An 18,099-nucleotide genomic window follows, 5' to 3' on the forward strand; every position below is an offset into this window, starting at 1 on the left:
GGAGTTTTCAACCACAGGCCAACAACAATCCTTTAACTCATATCAGCGGTCAGGGGTTCTATGCTGCTCCTTGTACCAGGACACATCTGTGTTTTTCACAGGCTTTTATTGAAATTAGATCTCTGAGTTGAAGTCCTGCTAAAAATGGACCAAAGGGTTTTCTGAAGAGTCACAGACGACAATTACTGATATGACTAATTGATTCAGTTTCCTATTTTGCGCCGTCTGTCATGGCTCGACAACATGTAGAACCGGCTTCATTGTGACATTTTGTGTTTTGTGATTGGTAATGTTATTGGTATTGGTTTGTGTATTTGTTAGCAGGATCACTTAAAAAGTTGAGAAGCCATGGTAACAGATGATTAAATCTGACAAGAGATCCAGATCTGGAGCTGGAATCTTTTGAAGGATTCTTCACCATTGTGAGGTGGATCACTCTCTTGTTTTAAAATGAAATGTTACTTGTCAGACATTCATCTGAAAACACACATAATTGAGGGGATGTTCGATCTTATTGATAGTTGCAGCTACACGTGTGTTTGTGCGATTATCTTCAACAATTTATTATAAATCCCAGAGACTCAAACTCTTTTGGAAAAAAAAGAAGACATTTATTGCTAAATTATCATTTGACACATGCCTGTAGGCTACTTCAAACTGTACACACAGAACATGTTATGATAGGAGTATTTCAGATTATGCTTGATTATTATTCATTATCTGTTCAACAGTGTGATAAGCAAACAAGACATCAAATATTCTGTAATACTGTATTGCTCAGAGCATGAAATGTGGCTACATCTAATGAAACTGCACAAAAAGCGATCAGTGTAAAATCATAATGGAAAAAAGCAAATAGAGACATTAATATATTCACAATATCTGTATAAAAGATAACTTACATAACTTAGAAAAAACAAAAATGTTCTATTTAAAAACTCAAAACATGCAAAGAGCTTTAACTACATGATCACACTCAGAAGAAGTTTCAGCAAGTGTAACCTCGTCCACAGTGCTAAAACACAAATTTATAACAAATATACAAGTAACAGATGACGCCCACACATTTAAGAACATTCCCGGAGATCTGTTCATTCACAGAATGGTCAAACTCCTGCGATACTCACACACTCACACACACAAACCACAGGACAAAATGCAATCTGTCGTCTGAACGCACAAATGTGTGGTCAGGTCAGTCCTCTGAGCTCGGTGGAGATCACGAGTGTACGTGGTAAATAGTGATGCACTGTAAAAGTCAGACAGAGATATATCTGGCGCTGCCAAACTGAAAATACTGCAGATGACACCTCGCCGCGCCCGGGTCTCATCCATTCAGATGGAATCAAACATAAAGGTCATCAATAAATATACAAAATATGTACAAAACATCTGCAGCGTACAATGCATTTGTCTGTTACGAGTAAAGTTTAGGCACAAAGTTGGGAGTTGGTTTCGTGGAAGTGAGGAGATGATTGTTCAACTGCGTCACACTTTACAATCAGAGAGGTCGACCGCTCCGCTCCGCTCCGAACTCCCGAGACGCTCTTCAGTCAACGTCTGAAAATCAAAGACACAGTGAGACAAAAGGTAACGACAGACTTTTTTTATGAATATAATGAATGAATGTCTAAATTTTACCATTGAATATCTGTTAAAGTAGATAAATACAAATGATGACATATTTATATATGATGATATATTTATATATCATACAAGAAGAAAATCACCACTGACATCAAACTGTATGAATTCATGTTAAATACTTGTTGGTGGTGATGTGGTCATGATCAGATGTTCAGAGATGGCCCATGGGGTTTGCCGGGTCAGTCAGACTGGGATGAAAAGCGAGATGCATGGACTGTGGATCGGTCATGACTGTGGAGGCCTTCTCCTCCTCTCTCCTCCGCAGGCACGCCGCCTTCGGGTTCAGGTTCCTCTCTGTGGGATTCGACAAACAGCAGGGCTCAACTTTGTACTTTTCTCTCAGTATTTCTCCATTTTTATTTCTCTCCCGCTGCAGCAGCAGCAGCGATGCGCTGACCTCTGACTTGTTGTTCCAGACTGAGGATCACTGCCACAGCCTGGTGCAGCACCAGCAGCTTGGTCTGCGGCTTCTCGCTCTTCAGGTGCAGCTGACACATGTGGCCCAGCTCCTTGAAGGCCTCGTTGATGTCCCGCACGCGCAGGCGTTCACGCGCGTTGTTGGCCATCCTCCTCTCACGCTCACGTTCGGCCTTCTGCTCCGGGCTCAGGTCCTCATCCTCATGAATACTACGACAGCGGAGCAAGGTAAGAGAAAAAAATGAGCAGAACGCTCGTGAACATCGGTTTTTAAATTGATGTTCAAGCCAAAATGGATACAAAAGCTTCAGTGGGCTGAAGAGGCCTGTGTTCAGTTACTCTGTGGATTTCTCTGCCCTCTGCTGGTCACTAAGCTGAAACCATGTCAGTTTTTCCTGAGATCAGCTGCTCTCATTTGTTCTGAAGAAAGTGGTTTACAAAGAACATTGACAACAGCCTCATGTAATCAGGGGCACATTTATAAATCCATAATCAATCCGTGAGAGAATTTCTTTTCAAAACATTTTTCTCAGAAAATAAGTTCACCCTTAGTCAGAAGATGCGCTTTGTGTCATATTTGAACAATTATTCCATTATTATATCATTTGGTTTGAATATAGAAAAACCCGAAACAAACCATGTTAAATAAAAGGAGATGTTGCTGGAGGTCCTTCACATATGCCAACATTGATATCCCTCAACTAGATTATAGATCTAAATAAAAAGAAAGCATGCACTCAAGACATCAGTGCTGATGTCATGAGGAGGTTTGTCCTGAAGTGACCTCCGAGACTTGAGACATCTGGACATTCAGTCAATCTAAGACAAAAAGTTTACAGCCCGGGTTTAAATCAGACCAACTTTCTATATCCGACTTTTATTGGACCATTTAATATAAAAACCATGTCAATGAATCTAAAAGGCCTTACGCCATCGACAATAATCACGTCTGATATCACAAATAGACCTGAAACAAAGTGTTGATTAATCAATCGACAGAAAAAGGATTAACTAAATATCCTGATTAATAGCTGAATCAGTTCATCAAGCAACAGCCAAACATTGCCTGGTTCCTTCTTCAGTTTCTGAATCAGATTCTGCTTTTTTTTTATATCTGTGAAATTTGAATGTCTTAAGGTTTTTGATTGTTGCTTGGAAAAAAACAATCCTTTTTTTTGACACCATCTTGACCTCGGGAATTTATAACAGGCCTTTTTTTTTTTTTTTTTTTACCAATTATCATCTATTTTAAGAAATAATTGTTAGTGGCTGTGAAAAATGCAAACTCTTGACTTTGCCTGAGTACACTGGTAGATGTAGTCTGCTGTAAAGCGGCCTCTACCATGACGTCTCTACCGTTAACTGTAACTGTATGTCCCCGCAGCTGCTCTTATCCCTCTTTTTTTTTCCATTCATCATTTAATTTACTGCAACTTCAAGCGACATGAAGAAGAAATATGAGGCAGAGCCAAATAGACTGGCGTGGACACAGCTGCCCCCCACAGAGGGGGGTCTGACAGCAAATGAGGGGAACTGAACGGCAAGAAGGCCCCAACGCTCGGCCTTCGAGTGAGAGACTTTGATTGTGAATGTGTGATCTCATTAGGTGCAATCGTGCATAATTCTGTTTGTTGATTTTGCTTCCTTACTCTGACAGAAATGACAGTTTCCACCAGGTTTCTCCCCATGCAGTATAGTTTTCTGAGTGTTTGTGAGTGTTTACCTGTTCCTGCTGCTGTTTTCTCCATGTGTTTTGTGTTCGCTCTCCTCGTCTGATCTCTGGCTGTCTGAGCTGTGACCGGTGTGCATCATCTCTTCCCTGTCGCCACTTTCCATCTTCAGCCCCAGATTACCATGGATTCCCACACCTCCTGTGGGGTATCACACAAATTAACAAACACTGTGGAATGTCCTTATAGTTAAAAGGTTGAAAAGTGCGGCTAATGATACGGGAACGCAGCAGTGGTTAGATGAGAGAAGGAACTCGACTCTACCTCCACCCTGCATGGGCTGAAGTGTGGCCCTCTGCCTGGCTGGGTATGGGTGGCCATTTTGTGCGCGGCTCTGGAAGGCTGAGTTGTTGCTGTTCATGCTGACAGCTTCAACCTTTATGAAACACAATGAACCGGGTGAGATAAGGGCAGTACGTGTGTGTTCGCAAGTCTTTGGCTGAGCGTTGTGCAAATTAAAACACTCTAAATGTTGAGCGTGAACGATGCTGCGGCTCCGTAAATCTTTCTGCGACAGCGAGCCCGGGCTCAGTCACACAGAGTGCACAGCTCTCAGATCCAACCGACGACAAACAAGTCACAAAACCAACATCTGCCCTCTCAATTCCGACGCAAGTAGACGAGTAGATCTCTCGCCCTGCAGAATTAAATTAATCTCAGACCATCTTAATCTTTCCCTTAAAACTACTACATGTACGCCCTAAACATACGCCTAATTCTTTTCACGAATGATTCACTCCTAAACCTGGACACATCATTTGGAGAAAAAAAATGAAAGTCAGAGACTTTAATATCCCCCTCCCCCAAAGGATTAGACTAAAAACCCCTTACCCCTGCACCCCCCTGGTCTGCTGAAAGGGAAACACGCAATATCGGGACTGGGCGATGCCGGCACACCACATGGAATTACAGTGTACACGCTCCATACAAGGGCGACGCATCACAGCGCTATCCCATTGTGCCCAGTTTCCTATTTAAAGGACCACAACCTTTACATGAGGAAAAGATGCAGAGGGTGGAAAATTCCTGAAACTGAATACCAGCATACGCCCACACTGGACACACACATAACAAGGAATTCCATTCACGCGGCCCGGTCCTTCCTTAAATACTTCAAAGAAATAGTTGCTCACCATGGCCGGAGTGTGACAGGAGAGCTGCAGAGTGTTGGCAGAGCCCGGATGGCTGTGGTGGGTCTGGTTCAGCAGGCCGTGGATGTCGGGGGGCAGACCGGGTGTGGGGCCGACGGCGTGGTTCCTCAGGACGTGGATCACCTCGTCGAGTCTGTCCAGACGGTCCTCCACCTGAGACTGCAAACCCCAGGAGACAAAAGGTTCAAACTGCACTTTTTGGGGGGCGTTTGGCAATTAGGGCAAAGTCTTTAACATCCCCTCAGTTCAATAGAGACAGGGCCTTTTGTTTGATTTGTAGCTCTACAGTTAACTTAAAAAGAGCAGGATTTTTGTGCTTACAAGAATAGCCATGTATGTTTATGGTCATCATGTTTTACTTAAATGATTGAAACCTTAATTAGCTGGAAATTTTAGCTGCCAGGCAACGCGCCCAGCCCACATAAACCGCTGTAAAACCTCAAAGTAACACATACCAAGTCAATTACTGAGCTTTACGGGTGCCGACGGATGGATTTTGGTACTTTTGGCCAGAGTCAGATGAGACGTTATACCTTGTGTACGGCCTATGATAAGCTGAGCAAATTGTAAATATAATCGTAATTAGTATCTAATTGATAGGATAATGGTAAATATATATTTGCTGGATGGAAATAGGAGGGGTCTGCTCTCTGTAAGAAAGCAAGTAAGCCTATTTTTTAAATGGCGAAATATTCCTTTTATGTCTCTATCAGTAAAATTCTGTTCACACATGTAATGTAGTCCAAACAATATTTGCAAAATGTTTTATTTTAATTTCCCCTCATTTGCAGTCATTGATTCAAAGTATTGAACTAGTATAATAAGCACAAATTGAATATAAGAATTCAATTGTTTATATTGGTATTTTCACACATTCCTATTGTATATATTTATTTCATATATACTTTGAAGGAATGTATTGGTTGGATTGTCCTGACATTTGAAATTCGGTCTTTACCATTGATATAAGTGAAGACTCATAATGTGGTGAGACTGGGGCCTGAACTGAACTCCGGGGCCACATGTTAGAACCTGGAAGGGAGAAAAAACAAGCAAAAATAGAACATGAAGAGGCTGAGATACCCAAAAATAAAAATAAATCATATTTCACTGTGAGCGGCGCCTACGCCCGCATCCGTTACTCCACTCTACCTGCAGGTTCAGCTGTGCTGGGCAGAGGGGACGGGGTCCTCGCTGGTGTGGACGAGCTGGAGGCGAAGCTGCTGCTGGTGTGATCAGGGGAATAAATCTGGCCGCAGACAGAGAGAGAGAGAGAGAGAGAGAGCAGGAGGGGGAGGGGCGGGATCAGGGCATTTGTCATTTTAAAAGCACAACTTGTCATTTCTGCGCGAGGTTTTACAGCTGCTGCCACAGCCTTTGGAGCAGGATCGTAACCTGAGCCAAACTCATCAATTCTGGTCATTTTACTAGTCACCAGCCAATAAAAGGTCCAGCAGCACAAAAGTAGCCCTTCGTTAACATGCACTCGTCTGTTTCTGGCAGGGAGGAACAACTATATCCCTTTTGCATTATACCACTGGGACGCTCAGGGCTGGGTTTTATGTGCTGGTCTGACTCTTTGAACATAACAAGCCGTAGATGTGTTGGTCTAATGGGACGGAGGCGGCTCATACTTACAGAGGCCAGAGCTTTGCCCAAGGTAGCGCCTGTCTGTGACCCTCCTGACACGTTTCCCTGACTGCCTGTGACTGGTGGGGGGGGAAACAACAGTCATCATAAAATCTAATAATAAAGAAAGGAAGAGGGGGAAGAGCGGCGAAGGAATATGTTCTCAATTTCCTCACCTGTTGAATTCTCTGAGGTGTTGACCGACGGCGTGCGTGGGGCCGCGTTGTTGCGGTGAAACGTGGACATGGGTGGGAGGCCGCGGTTCATATCAGCGGCCATCACCGAATGTGAGGAGTATTCCTGAACCACAAGCAAAACCCCACAGTTAAATACACAGGGGACGGGGGGAAAAGAAGTGCTGTGTTGTCAACATCCAAGGTGCGAGATGTGAATCTCACCAGGTGACTGTGTGGTGGTTGCAGGCTGCTGTAGCTCCCCGGCTGTGTTTGGTGGGTTGTGGCTGCTCCCAGTGCACCTTCATAGCCCTGCTGGTTCAGCCCGTTTACTGCATTCCAGATGTCGGGCGAATTGCTCGCCCCCTCTAAAATGCATAACGATATGTTATAGCCTGCACTGGGACAGCATCTCAAGCAGCCAGTGCAGCCATGAAGCTCCTCTATGGAAACAAGTCCCATCACTAAGTTCCACTTGTTGAATCAAATCAATAATATTTACCACTTCTTCCTTTAAAATCTTATCCACACTCTATCAGCTGCATCAACGGTGGACATTGTGAATTAATATACTGACATAACGTGCGTTTATTCTCCCTGAGAGTCATATGACCAATAAAGGATGTAAATGCTGATTCATTTTCTCACAAGTCTAGTTTTTACAATATTGCTTGAATGGTAATTTTACCACCAATTCTGAAACAATATATCTCAATAGCTATTGGATACTTGTAATAACTTGATGTTATTCCATCATCAGGTCAAAACATTCCCATCAGCCTCTGCTGTACTTTGTAATTAGTGGCAATGCTCGCATGCTGAACAGAGATAGTTGACAAGGCAGTGCCATCAGCTTATTAAGCCTTATAAGCATGTTGTCAAGGCCTCACAGAGAGATCATTAGCGTGACCTTAGACACTCACAAGTGTTGTTTCATTTAGATTTATTGTGGTGTAAAGTGTATGGCTGGTTTATGGGTATTTATCTCTTATGTCCTGAAATCAGGCTTTGTTGATTAGGATGACAAGACTGGAGGAAGAAGAAAATCGATAAGAAATATGAAAAGGCCAAGAGACAAAAACCCACATTTGGAATATTTTACAGTTGTTTGATTGGAAATCACTGTTGTGTTCTCAGGATAAGGTTGTTTGACTTCAACTCGAACCTGATGTGGCATCCCTGAATAATTCTATTTGAAAAGGGGTGATGAAGACTAAACCAAGCAAAAATAATCTAATTACAGAGATTGTCGCTCTGCTACATTTGTTGACGGATCAATTTTTGAAATTGAGTGAGCTCACCAAAGAAGGCGCTTGCGAACACATTGGTGTGGGCCTTGTTGGACGGATGCGAGGATAAGTTCTGGTTGATGTCGTCATTGTTGGGAGACTGCCCATAAACCTGAAGAGAAGAACTTAGTTAAGACACCGTTGGAACCAGGAGTTGATGCGGAGTCAACCGCTATTTTTAAACTGATCTCACTGACACAAACGCACGAGTGCTATGAGCACGGGCTGAAGCAACAGTATTATGGAAACAGGGCAGAGAGCTGATGCACACTTAGAGCTATTGCGATAATCCATAAGCTGCAGATCCATGCACCTCCTCATCCGGATTTAGGAACCATTCACCATGAGAAATCCCTGCCCTAATCGTGATCAGGTTCGGCTGGCTTCAGAAGACTGGGACACAATTCCCTCCCGAACAAAATTAAATTACAGGCCTCCTCATGCTCTGCCCTCGGAAAAAGAAAAACCAAACAGAGCGAACTGAGTCTCACCGCAATGTTCTCTCCTGGAGGAAACAAAAATAAACAGATGAATGAACGGACCGAATTGAATTAAAGATACCTCCAGCTTATTTGTTTTCTTTTTCTTGTACTTGTGAGCGAACGGGCTCCGAGCTGCACATATGCACACGAAACGCACACCAAGACATGCTCACGCGCCCAAACCCACCGAGAGGTCTGGGCTGCACCTGCACCTCCCTCCATCGCTTTGATGTGCCCCAGGAAATGAAAATAAACCTCCCTGCGCAGCATCAATGGGGTGTCAGTTACCCGGACGACAACTTCTGTAAAGCAGGCTATTAAAGACTCTCTTGAGTATGCTCGTGCAAGCACACTCACGGGCTCTCTCTCTCTCACACACACACACACCCACATGCACAAAGACACACGTACTTAAGCACACACACACACACACACACACACACACACACGCAGCCATGACCCTGGCTGGCATGAGTCCCATGGTGATTGTGGGCTAGGCCAAACAGAGGAGCCCCTGCCGACACTGGGCCCGTCTGAGCCGCCATGGGCAGCATATGGCGGAGGATAAAGCCAATTGTCCTCCTTACCATCAGCATAGCAGGCGACCCGTTAATAATGGTCCCGCCCCCGCCCCAGCACGCCCTCTCTGGCCCCCGCTGGAGAGGGGGCCGTCGCCATGGCATCCTCTTTTGGCCTAGCATTGATTCAGGAACCATCAATCATGGCATTACAAATGATAAGGGACTGTTTTTTGTTTTTTTCTTCAGCAAAAAAAAAAGAAGAAGAAGAGCCCACAACTAACTAACACAATAAAACCATATCTGCTTGAGATGATAACTTTGAACGCGTGACCTTGAAGTTATGTTTAAGCCTAAATCCACTTATAAACTTGTCAAAAGAAAAGAAAAACAAATGCACCATTTCCCCATTGTAAGTGCACACAGCATTATGATGTTGGATGAGTGAAACATCAACTTGCTATGCAGGGCCTATGCTCTGCTCCACCACGGCCAACTCCAGCCACATGCAACCAATTTTCTGCCTCTGTGATCCACGATGTCTGGATATGGTTAGTCTCACAGAGATCAAAGCTGCCTTTGATAATGGCTGCAGTGGTGGAGGGACCGCTCCAACGTAGCAGGGTTAAATCAAATAGAAATAGCAGGCAATCTGCTTCATGTCAAGATGTTTTCTGCTGCGAGGCTCGACTGCACGGTGCTCAGCGAACAGGAAGCAGGAGTCTCACCGGTGCATTTTAACACCGACTCCGTCAACAGAAAACCACAAGTGAGTGGGGACGTACAGTGTGAGCCGACTGAATGATAAACATCATTGTTATTATCGTGGGCACTGTGCCTGGTTAATGGTTATCGTGGGTGGCGTGATTTGTGAATAACTACAATTAATAATGTCAGAACATTTTCTCCCGAGACGAATGCTGGTTGAAATGCAGTTACCTGGGGAACTACATTAACAAATAATAATAAAAACTAAAATTAAACTATGAGATTTTCAACCTTATAACAGTTACACAAACTCTCACAGTTAGTGCATTAAGTCCATTAAGTTACAAGCACTCAAGTCTAAACAAAAGTAAGATTCATAACATACAGACAAATCATCAAGACAAACTATAGACATCTCTCTCTCTCACACACACACACACACACACACACACACACACACACACACACACACACCACAGTCAGATAAAACCACTTTATAACCCCTGTAAATATGCTGTGCTTCACTGAAGTGAGAAAATGTTAAAGTATAGAACTTCTAACTTTTACACTGGTTGCACATGCATATTCAATTTCTTACCAATGAAAAAAAAAAGAAAATGTATGACATCTGTCAGACGACACATTGTTGAACCACTGAGAAACAGATGAAGCTGCTGGAAACTGGTGATGAATCATGGAAGTCAACAAACAAACAAACAAACAAACAAACGCAACATCTGAGAGAACATCATCACCAAACACACTGACTGTGTTATGTAACCTCTGGAGAATACAAGAAATATATATCTATATATCTATATATAGATATATATATATTAAGAATTATACTCACAGGTTTCATGTTGTAGCAATACATGAATGAGTTGTTGCCTGTGCCGGAGACAGGATGAGCACAGTACATAACTCTGGTCTGGTTCAGTGCAAGGTTCCAGGCTCACAATACAATACAGTTCCACACGCAGCTCGTCTGTCCTCGTCTCTACTCATGAGTGTATAGTCCACATGCACTCCATCCCCCTAACCCACCCCTGCTGGTCACAGAGCTACCCGCAGACAACTTATGCAAATCAGGGCTGGACCATTCCAGGCAGCAGAGAGGGGTGACCAAGGGGTTGATGCTTTTATTGTACCACGCGCTTGGCACAGAATATCATGAGCATCCTTTTTTTCCTTTTTATTGAATTAGAGACAATTCAGTACATCAAATAAGTATAATTAGACTGCAGTGTTGAGTGTTGACATTGGTTGACAATTAAGAAGTCTGTGCCAAAAAAATTATAGTGACTGAGACCATAGTCCACAGATTTAAAAAGAAAATCAAAGCCTTCCCTGATGTGTGTTATGAATTTTGTGGTTCGGGCGTCATCCTCGTCCTGCGACTTCAAGCAAGCGAGCTCAGAAGTGCCTCCTCAGGACCAGTGGGCAGTGGTGATGTCATGCAGATTAGCTGCTGTTAAACAGGTAAAGGTTTTCCAGTAAACGGGGGACACGCCACGCCTGTCTGACCTACATTTACAAATAGAACCAAAGACTTATTTTGTGGGCAGCACGTGCGGCGTGGCAGGCTCCTCCAGCGGCTGGGTCAAAGGTTATTTATACATTCGACCGTCTGGGTGAGCTGCTAATGAACAGTGGTCAAACTTCCTGTTTGTGGTGTGAAATCCACTGTGCCGCAATCGACAGTGAACTGTTTGCAGATGAGCATCTCACAGATCCTCAGAAAGTCTTTTCCAGAAAACGAGAGCACAGCCTAAACTTTTCAATTTGAAATAATCTGTCGGTCAGAATAGAGGTTATGCAAACGGCACAAGAAGTTGTCTTGCAATATTGTGCACCATCCTCTAAACCTTTCATGAAGACGGTGGGGGGGGGGCACTGCAGTTGGTGAGATGCAGTGTGGCACACTGTCCTGGAAAGGCCTGTTGTCCTAGAGACACCTCACAAGAATCCAAGTGTTTACTTTGAAGCTACAGTGTGCTGCGACCAACTCCGAGTCTCTCCGCATCCGCGTCTATTTCGGTTGAAGTCTCTGAGAAGATGTTTGCAACGGCCGCGTATGACTTTCAATGCAGCTTAAAAATAGTCGACACGTGTTGATACCAAGTGATTTTGACTGTGGTGTTTTGTATTTAAAGGACTGATGGTGTTAGGAAAACACCCTCACCAAATGATTAGTAAAACGGTTAATTTAAGAAGCAGGGCCATAAGTCGGAGATTACTGTTGACTGTGACACAAATAGACTGATCTGAAAGCAGAGAAACAAACTGCTGCCAACAGGTTTCAGTCAACCTGAAGGTGAGTCCACGCAGCTTCCTTAATCCTGCATGTCCACGCTACTGGTAACTGGGTTAGGAGGTCAGTCTCTTCATCCTCATCATTGGTGGATGATTCCTTTTTTTTTTAAGAAGAGATATTTAGATGTATTTTTTTCAGAGTCGAGATTTGGGTGCTTACAAAATTCAGAATACCAGCAGCTACTGAATGACCTTTTCAACTGACAGAGATCTGTTCTTCTATTGAGACACTAGGTGTGCATAACACACACACACACACACACACACACACACACACACACACGTATTGGGTAAATGATCCAAGAGCAAATATATACAGTCTCCTAACCCTGAACTTTGCATCAATCTTGGTTAATTGCAGTCTTGTCAGGAGTGCGATTATTCAAACAGGTAATGCAAATGTTAATGAGTTCGCATTTGCATATCTTTATTTTCCCATGGTTGAAATGTCATTGGTTATGGCGCTCTACAATGAAGAATGTCGCCGCCGATGGCCCCCTGATACTGCCATTAAGAGGCCAAGAGAGATGGGGACGGAGCAGAAGCAGAGTGCAGAGTCACGCTTTAAAAATAAAATCAGGATGTTTATATGCAAACTAAAATAAAATCACATTCACGCAATCGTACCGTCATTGCAGCTCCTGGTTATCAAATTCGATTTTGGCTGAATATATTTTAATATTTTGGGGGTGCACAAGATCTGATTATATTATGTTCATTCAGGATTAAAAAAAAATCTCTAGTGATATGGTTGCCAGTAAGAACAAAACCTCTCTGCAGTCTGAACTCATGGTTGTGCTTTTATTGCAGGGTATGCCGTTGTGCATACTGCACCTTCAACACACATTCAAAGTGCTGCTGGCATATTCCTCATCGTCATGCGCCTGATTTGACATGGCTCAAATAACTGTCTTCCTGCCAGTGATTGGCATTCACACAAGAAGGGGTGAGTGGGACTGGGGAGCAGATGGTGACATTCCACATGACCAAACTGATCAATCAGCATGCTGGGACGCAGGTGCAGCGCAGGCGGGCAGCACCACACCATCTATTTCACCATCTACGGGGCACAAACACACGGGCACCGATCGCGGCACCCCGAGGGTCTGCATGCTCCTCTGTCCCGCTGTGCCAAGGTTGATGACATCAGAATTTCCCATCCGCTCTTCCACGGGATGCCAAGGAAACGGAGGCAACAACGCTGCATAGAATCTACAACAAGAGCCTGGCCCGGGTCAGGTTGTGCAAGTGACGTCAAAGCCCGGGACTCCCAGGTTTCACCCTGGAAATACACTGACAGGCCAGAGGACAAAGCAGACAAAAGTACAGTGTTATTTTTTGGGATCTGATAGAAGTACTTAGGGGCTAAAATCACTGAAATGACTTTCTGACTGCAAAAACACTTACAGTGTCACATGGCTCCATCATATAGCAAGAAAAAAAAGCGGCAAATCCTCACATTTTAACAGCTGAAACCAACAGAGCGTTGTTGGCGTTTTGGAAGGAAAGGTGAATAAAAAATTAGGTTTTTAAAATAGACGCAAAATTATTTTTTCTGTCTTTTCACTTACCGATTTAAAAACAGAAAATTCATTTGAGCTTTCATTACTTGACCATCAATTTGAGCAGCAGATTTCTTGTATGACCAATGTTGGTTTTATCAGACAGATCAAAACTAATTTGGTTTGTAATGTACGTTAAAAATGATGACATCACCTTTGTGAGACTATGACCGGCGTGGAGAAACCCAACTGACCTACACTGTTGCTTACCAATCCTGTACAAAATTGTTTGGCAATTTTTGATTTCTAAATCACTTTTCATACACATTGTATTGACATCAGGCCAGTGAATGCATCTCAAAAGCAAAAAAGGCCTCGTGTCCAGAGGTAAGCGGGTTGGCCGTGGTGTTTGATACCTCCTGACGTGACTCTGTGCTGAGGATCTACTACTTCAGGATAAGACCTGAGCACAGTGAGCTGATCTTATAGTCTGGCCTGAGTGCTGGAAGAAGAAGAAGAGGGGGGTGGGGGTCGGGGGTGTAAGAGGATTGAATCGGCTGTGGCTAAACGGCGCACGTGAGAGCCAGACTCACCGACCTCTACACCACAGTGACCTCGCTGTCCCACATTCACCAGCACCTCTGAGGAGAAGGTGGGTGACTTTGGGTCACTGTCTCAAGTGTGTGACCTGGTCAATATTCAGGGAGCGTGGCGCAAAATCAAAACACCACAAGAAACAAAAGAGGTGATGTTTAGGACAATAAATGTCGTGCCATCAAGTGCTACATATATTTTGAACTACAGTACAGCAAAAGGTTCAGAATATGTTCTTTAATGAGTGTCCCTTATCTGGAAACAACAACAACAACAACAACAACAACATTATCAGGTCAGACTGGATGATCCTCATTACCTCCTCCAAGGAGTTTATGTCATTGGTCCAGTTTGTCTGTTTGTGAGCAGACAAATCAAAAAGTTATGGACGGACTTGCATGAAAATTTCCTCGTTCCTTTTTGAAAGGAATGTTCAACATTGCGAGGGTGACAGCTCCACCTTGGTGGAGGTCTGAGCCCCCCGAGTGCTCCGGCTCCTACACATTTCCCTTTATCTCAACGTGTCTTTAAAATTGAATGACAAGACTTTCAAATTTCTTGTGTTTGAAAATGTACGGCACCGCACACTGTGACACGTTCCCTCTCAAAGGTAATATTATTTTGTTACAATAAAGCGATGCACTGCGTCAGAACTATATATGCAGACTGCATTGAGGAGGTATTGCAAGGCGGAGAGTGTGGTATGACGCGGCCGCAGAAACAGCAGTCACTTCAGGAGGAGTGTTGTGTAGATCTCAACATCCGGAGGAATGAACAAGGGCAAAGACTGTTGAGATGAGACCTTCCCATCCAAATCAGAAGTGACAGGAGATTGACAGTGAAATAAATCAGTCCAGAATAGCCAGCAACCAAAGGTCAAAAATAGAGTGAGAAAACAATGACTAACAAGGGAAACAACATTTTCTTTGAGATTCAGATGAAGTGTCACTGCTCCACACCCCCGGTGTTGTTAACAAGCCAGCAAAGGACAAGGTTTGATGGATGTGTGTGTGATATGTTGTGCGGAACGAGGGAGATATTGTCAGGAATATCTTATTGTTGAAGCAAAGATCTATTTCATCAAATCACACCAGCAAATAAGAATCAGACACGTTGTCCATCCAATCATAAAGCATTTGTCTGTCAAGTATGTAAGAAAATGTTCTACAATTTCCGACACTGTTCCCAAAATACAAACTTTCCCAAAAATAATGACATCATCCTGCAACTTTACATCGCTGGTCTTTTTCTGAATGTTAAAAAACTTAACAAACTCTAAGTTTGGCCTTGATATGATAAAAGAATGTCTGGTTTGAATCTCATACACCAGAGGGTGCAAAGCTCACATACAAGACTATATATTCTATAGCAAAAAAAAATTGTAGAATATATACATACATAAGATATGTATTATTTTGCCAACCATAATCTTCACATCACATTTCTCCCTCATCATACAGTTATGTCCACTTACAGCAAAGATTTATGTCTCTTCAAAAATCACGTTGTTGTCGTCCCTCCCCCCAATAAAAAAAAAGATTTCTAAATAAATATTAAATTTGAAAATGATATAGTTAACAGAAGTTTGGAGTTTTATGTTTCAGATAAAACTATACCAGTATTTCTGACACTGTAAAACATTGCCAGCTTATGTAAACACAAGCTTAGTTTTGGCACATAGTTCCATATTCATTGACTTGACCATAAAACATCATGAATACATATATTAAATACTATAAAACACCAAGAACACAGTAATACAGTCATGACTGACGTGACCATATTGAGGTAAAGCACAACCTTGAGTGTAACGGTTGGTCAGAAGTACTTGTTGTATGATTTATATCATTGCTCATCATATGCCAGCCTCACAATTACTGACGACTGGCACATTACACCTCTGAGCCTAATTTCTGAGAATGAACGGTGCATTTGTGGATGTGTGGCTCTGTAACATGGGTAAATATGTACAAGTGATTTTATGAATGTATAATAATAACTGATAATGATAAACTTAATTCATAGAGCACTTGTCGAAGCAATGTGTAGTTCCTAACAGAGCGAAATACAATAGTAGAGAAAAAAGACAGGAAATACAAGCAGGAATAATAAAACAAAACAAGATAGAAGGAATATTAAAAACATGGTTGGAGTAAAACAGGCAGCTCGGAAGAAATCAGAGTAGGCGCTCTGATAAAAGTGTGTTTTCAGGAGAGCCTTATTTCTTCAGGCAGCTCAGTGGGGCCCTGATGGTAAAGGCTCTGTCCCCTTTGGCTTTCGGCCTAGACTCTGGTTGAGGAAGAGAAGAACACTGGCCGAGGATCTCAGACTATACGCTAAGGTTCATTAGGGATTATAGACAAAACTGGAGCAGAGCAATTTAAAGTCCTGCAAAAAAACACACACATCAGTAGGCAGTAACATTTCTTTTGTTCCCCTTATGTTCCTGTTCCTTCTCATCTCAACGTTAGGCAAAGTTACAGCCGAGGTGCACACACGCCTCTCCCCTCGGTCTGTCCTGCTTCATGTCTCATGACCATGGGATCATGAAGCAGTGCAGTGACATTTGCCTGTTTCCATCAACAGATGGCAGCAGAAAATAACTCCTGATGAGAGAATTTCTGTAGGTCTTGTTTTTCTTGACCTGGTGACTTCATTCCCTCTGCATTTTGCACATGTATTCCCACAAATGAAGGGGGCTTGTGCTTCATTATTAAACATTTGAAGATTAAAAGCAGAAGATGAAGTCCCAAGAACAACACGTGTGTGTGTGTGTGTGTGTGTGTGTGTGTGTGTGTAATATGTCATGTATGGCAGGTTTACTGATGTGACATACATGACCGTTATATTTATATCTGGTACAGACTGTCTACATTCAATTCATCCTCTCGGGGTTATTTTGTGTCTCAGATTTCATGTGGGGAAAAAACAGTCAGCCGTGTGATGAGCAAAGAGGATCCGAATGTGGAGCCAGTTTAGTGTTTACGTGCGAGTAGATCATCGTTCGATAGGAAACATATCGGTAGGTTATCGAGATCAATACGTGCTTCTGTGGTAAAACGACCGGTTTACATGGTGAGGCGAGATCATCCTGGCTGTTTACCCGTCATTGTCACTATCTGATCATATCTGCTTCCTGCAGCAGCGCCCCCGCCGGCTCGCCGCAGTACTGCACGGAGGCACGGGCAGCGTCAAGTTAGACACAACGACAAAGTAAAGTCCCGATCAGGATGTTAAAATTAAAACTCTGTAATCAATAACGTGCAGAAATTCTGGTAACTGACAGGATAAGGATGTATTTATGAATCGATCAAAATCTTAAGTATTTGCTAGTTTTTAGAGGTGGTTAATCAAGCAGGGTGTTTTGGAGGAAAGGAAAAAGTATGTATTTTCTAATAACAAGTAAAAATTCTCCTGAAATATACTTAAGTAGAAGGAAGTAGCATAAAGTTGAATAACTGAAACTATTGTATTCTATTTCTATATATTTTCCTGCCTCAGGGCCCTGGGGAGCTTTGTTGGACCTGGTGTACATCCAACACGGCATCACTCTGTATCACCTAAAGGAAAAGTTTTTAGTTTTAAAGCCAGGTTCCACCGACAGTGACGACCTATTTCTGTGCAAAAATGCATTGTCATATGAGGCTTATGCAGTTTCGAGTCTTTTCGGTATAATATTCCCCACTGTGTGTTACTATCTCTGAAAAACAAGGGTGTGGAAACACAAAGAGGGTTTACTCTGCTAAGAAAAACTAACTTTGGAAGACGCCCACTCTATTTGAGTCATTCGCACAGCTGAAGACGTCAAATATTCCTATTTCTTTTAATGTACAAAAAGATGCAAGTGTGGCCCACACAGAGCCCACAGAACCGTGCCGCTCTGCAACTCTTGGTGCCACATCATACATCTCTTTATTTTTATATACTGTATTTCATTTCTCTT

The 18,099-nt window shown here is 42.9% G+C and overlaps 1 protein-coding gene and 1 long non-coding RNA gene across 3 annotated transcripts; one reads left to right on the top strand and one right to left on the bottom strand.

Moving 5' to 3' along the window:
• Positions 1–589: 589 nt before the first annotated feature.
• On the bottom strand, positions 590–10,792 carry LOC118315828 (transcription factor 12). Of its 2 annotated transcripts, none has more exons than XM_035643421.2 (13): positions 10,598–10,792; positions 8,049–8,148; positions 6,973–7,115; positions 6,751–6,874; positions 6,584–6,654; positions 6,098–6,194; positions 5,904–5,977; positions 4,928–5,104; positions 4,059–4,170; positions 3,788–3,935; positions 2,045–2,274; positions 1,767–1,941; positions 590–1,560 (listed from the first exon to the last, which is right to left on the bottom strand). In XM_035643421.2, the coding sequence occupies exons 1-12, from the start codon at positions 10,664–10,666 to the stop codon at positions 1,799–1,801; spliced, it is 1,488 nt and encodes a 495-aa protein (XP_035499314.1). In that variant the 5' UTR covers positions 10,667–10,792; the 3' UTR covers positions 590–1,560; positions 1,767–1,798. The 2 variants fall into 2 exon arrangements, with proteins under 2 accessions (XP_035499314.1, XP_035499315.1); XM_035643422.2 differs by lacking the exon at positions 10,598–10,792 and adding an exon at positions 9,437–9,557.
• LOC118315829 lies at positions 9,644–13,599 on the top strand. Its single transcript, XR_004794954.2, has 2 exons — positions 9,644–9,805; positions 12,871–13,599. It is a non-coding gene; the product is annotated as an uncharacterized LOC118315829 (long non-coding RNA).
• The last annotated feature ends 4,500 nt before the right edge of the window (positions 13,600–18,099 follow it).

This window comes from Scophthalmus maximus, chromosome 7, assembly GCF_022379125.1.
Source record: "Scophthalmus maximus strain ysfricsl-2021 chromosome 7, ASM2237912v1, whole genome shotgun sequence".
Taxonomy (NCBI): Eukaryota; Metazoa; Chordata; class Actinopteri; order Pleuronectiformes; family Scophthalmidae; genus Scophthalmus; species Scophthalmus maximus.

Bases quoted from the DNA above. Each gene is read 5' to 3' on its own strand.
- LOC118315828 (XM_035643421.2), bottom strand. From the start codon at position 10,666: ATGTACTGTGCTCATCCTGTCTCCGGCACAGGCAACAACTCATTCATG. The intron at 6,875-6,972 runs GTGAGATTCACA...CTTGTGGTTCAG, and splicing joins AACCACCACACAGTCACCTG to GAATACTCCTCACATTCGGT. The intron at 6,195-6,583 runs GTAAGTATGAGC...GTCTGCGGCCAG, and splicing joins TGGGCAAAGCTCTGGCCTCT to ATTTATTCCCCTGATCACAC.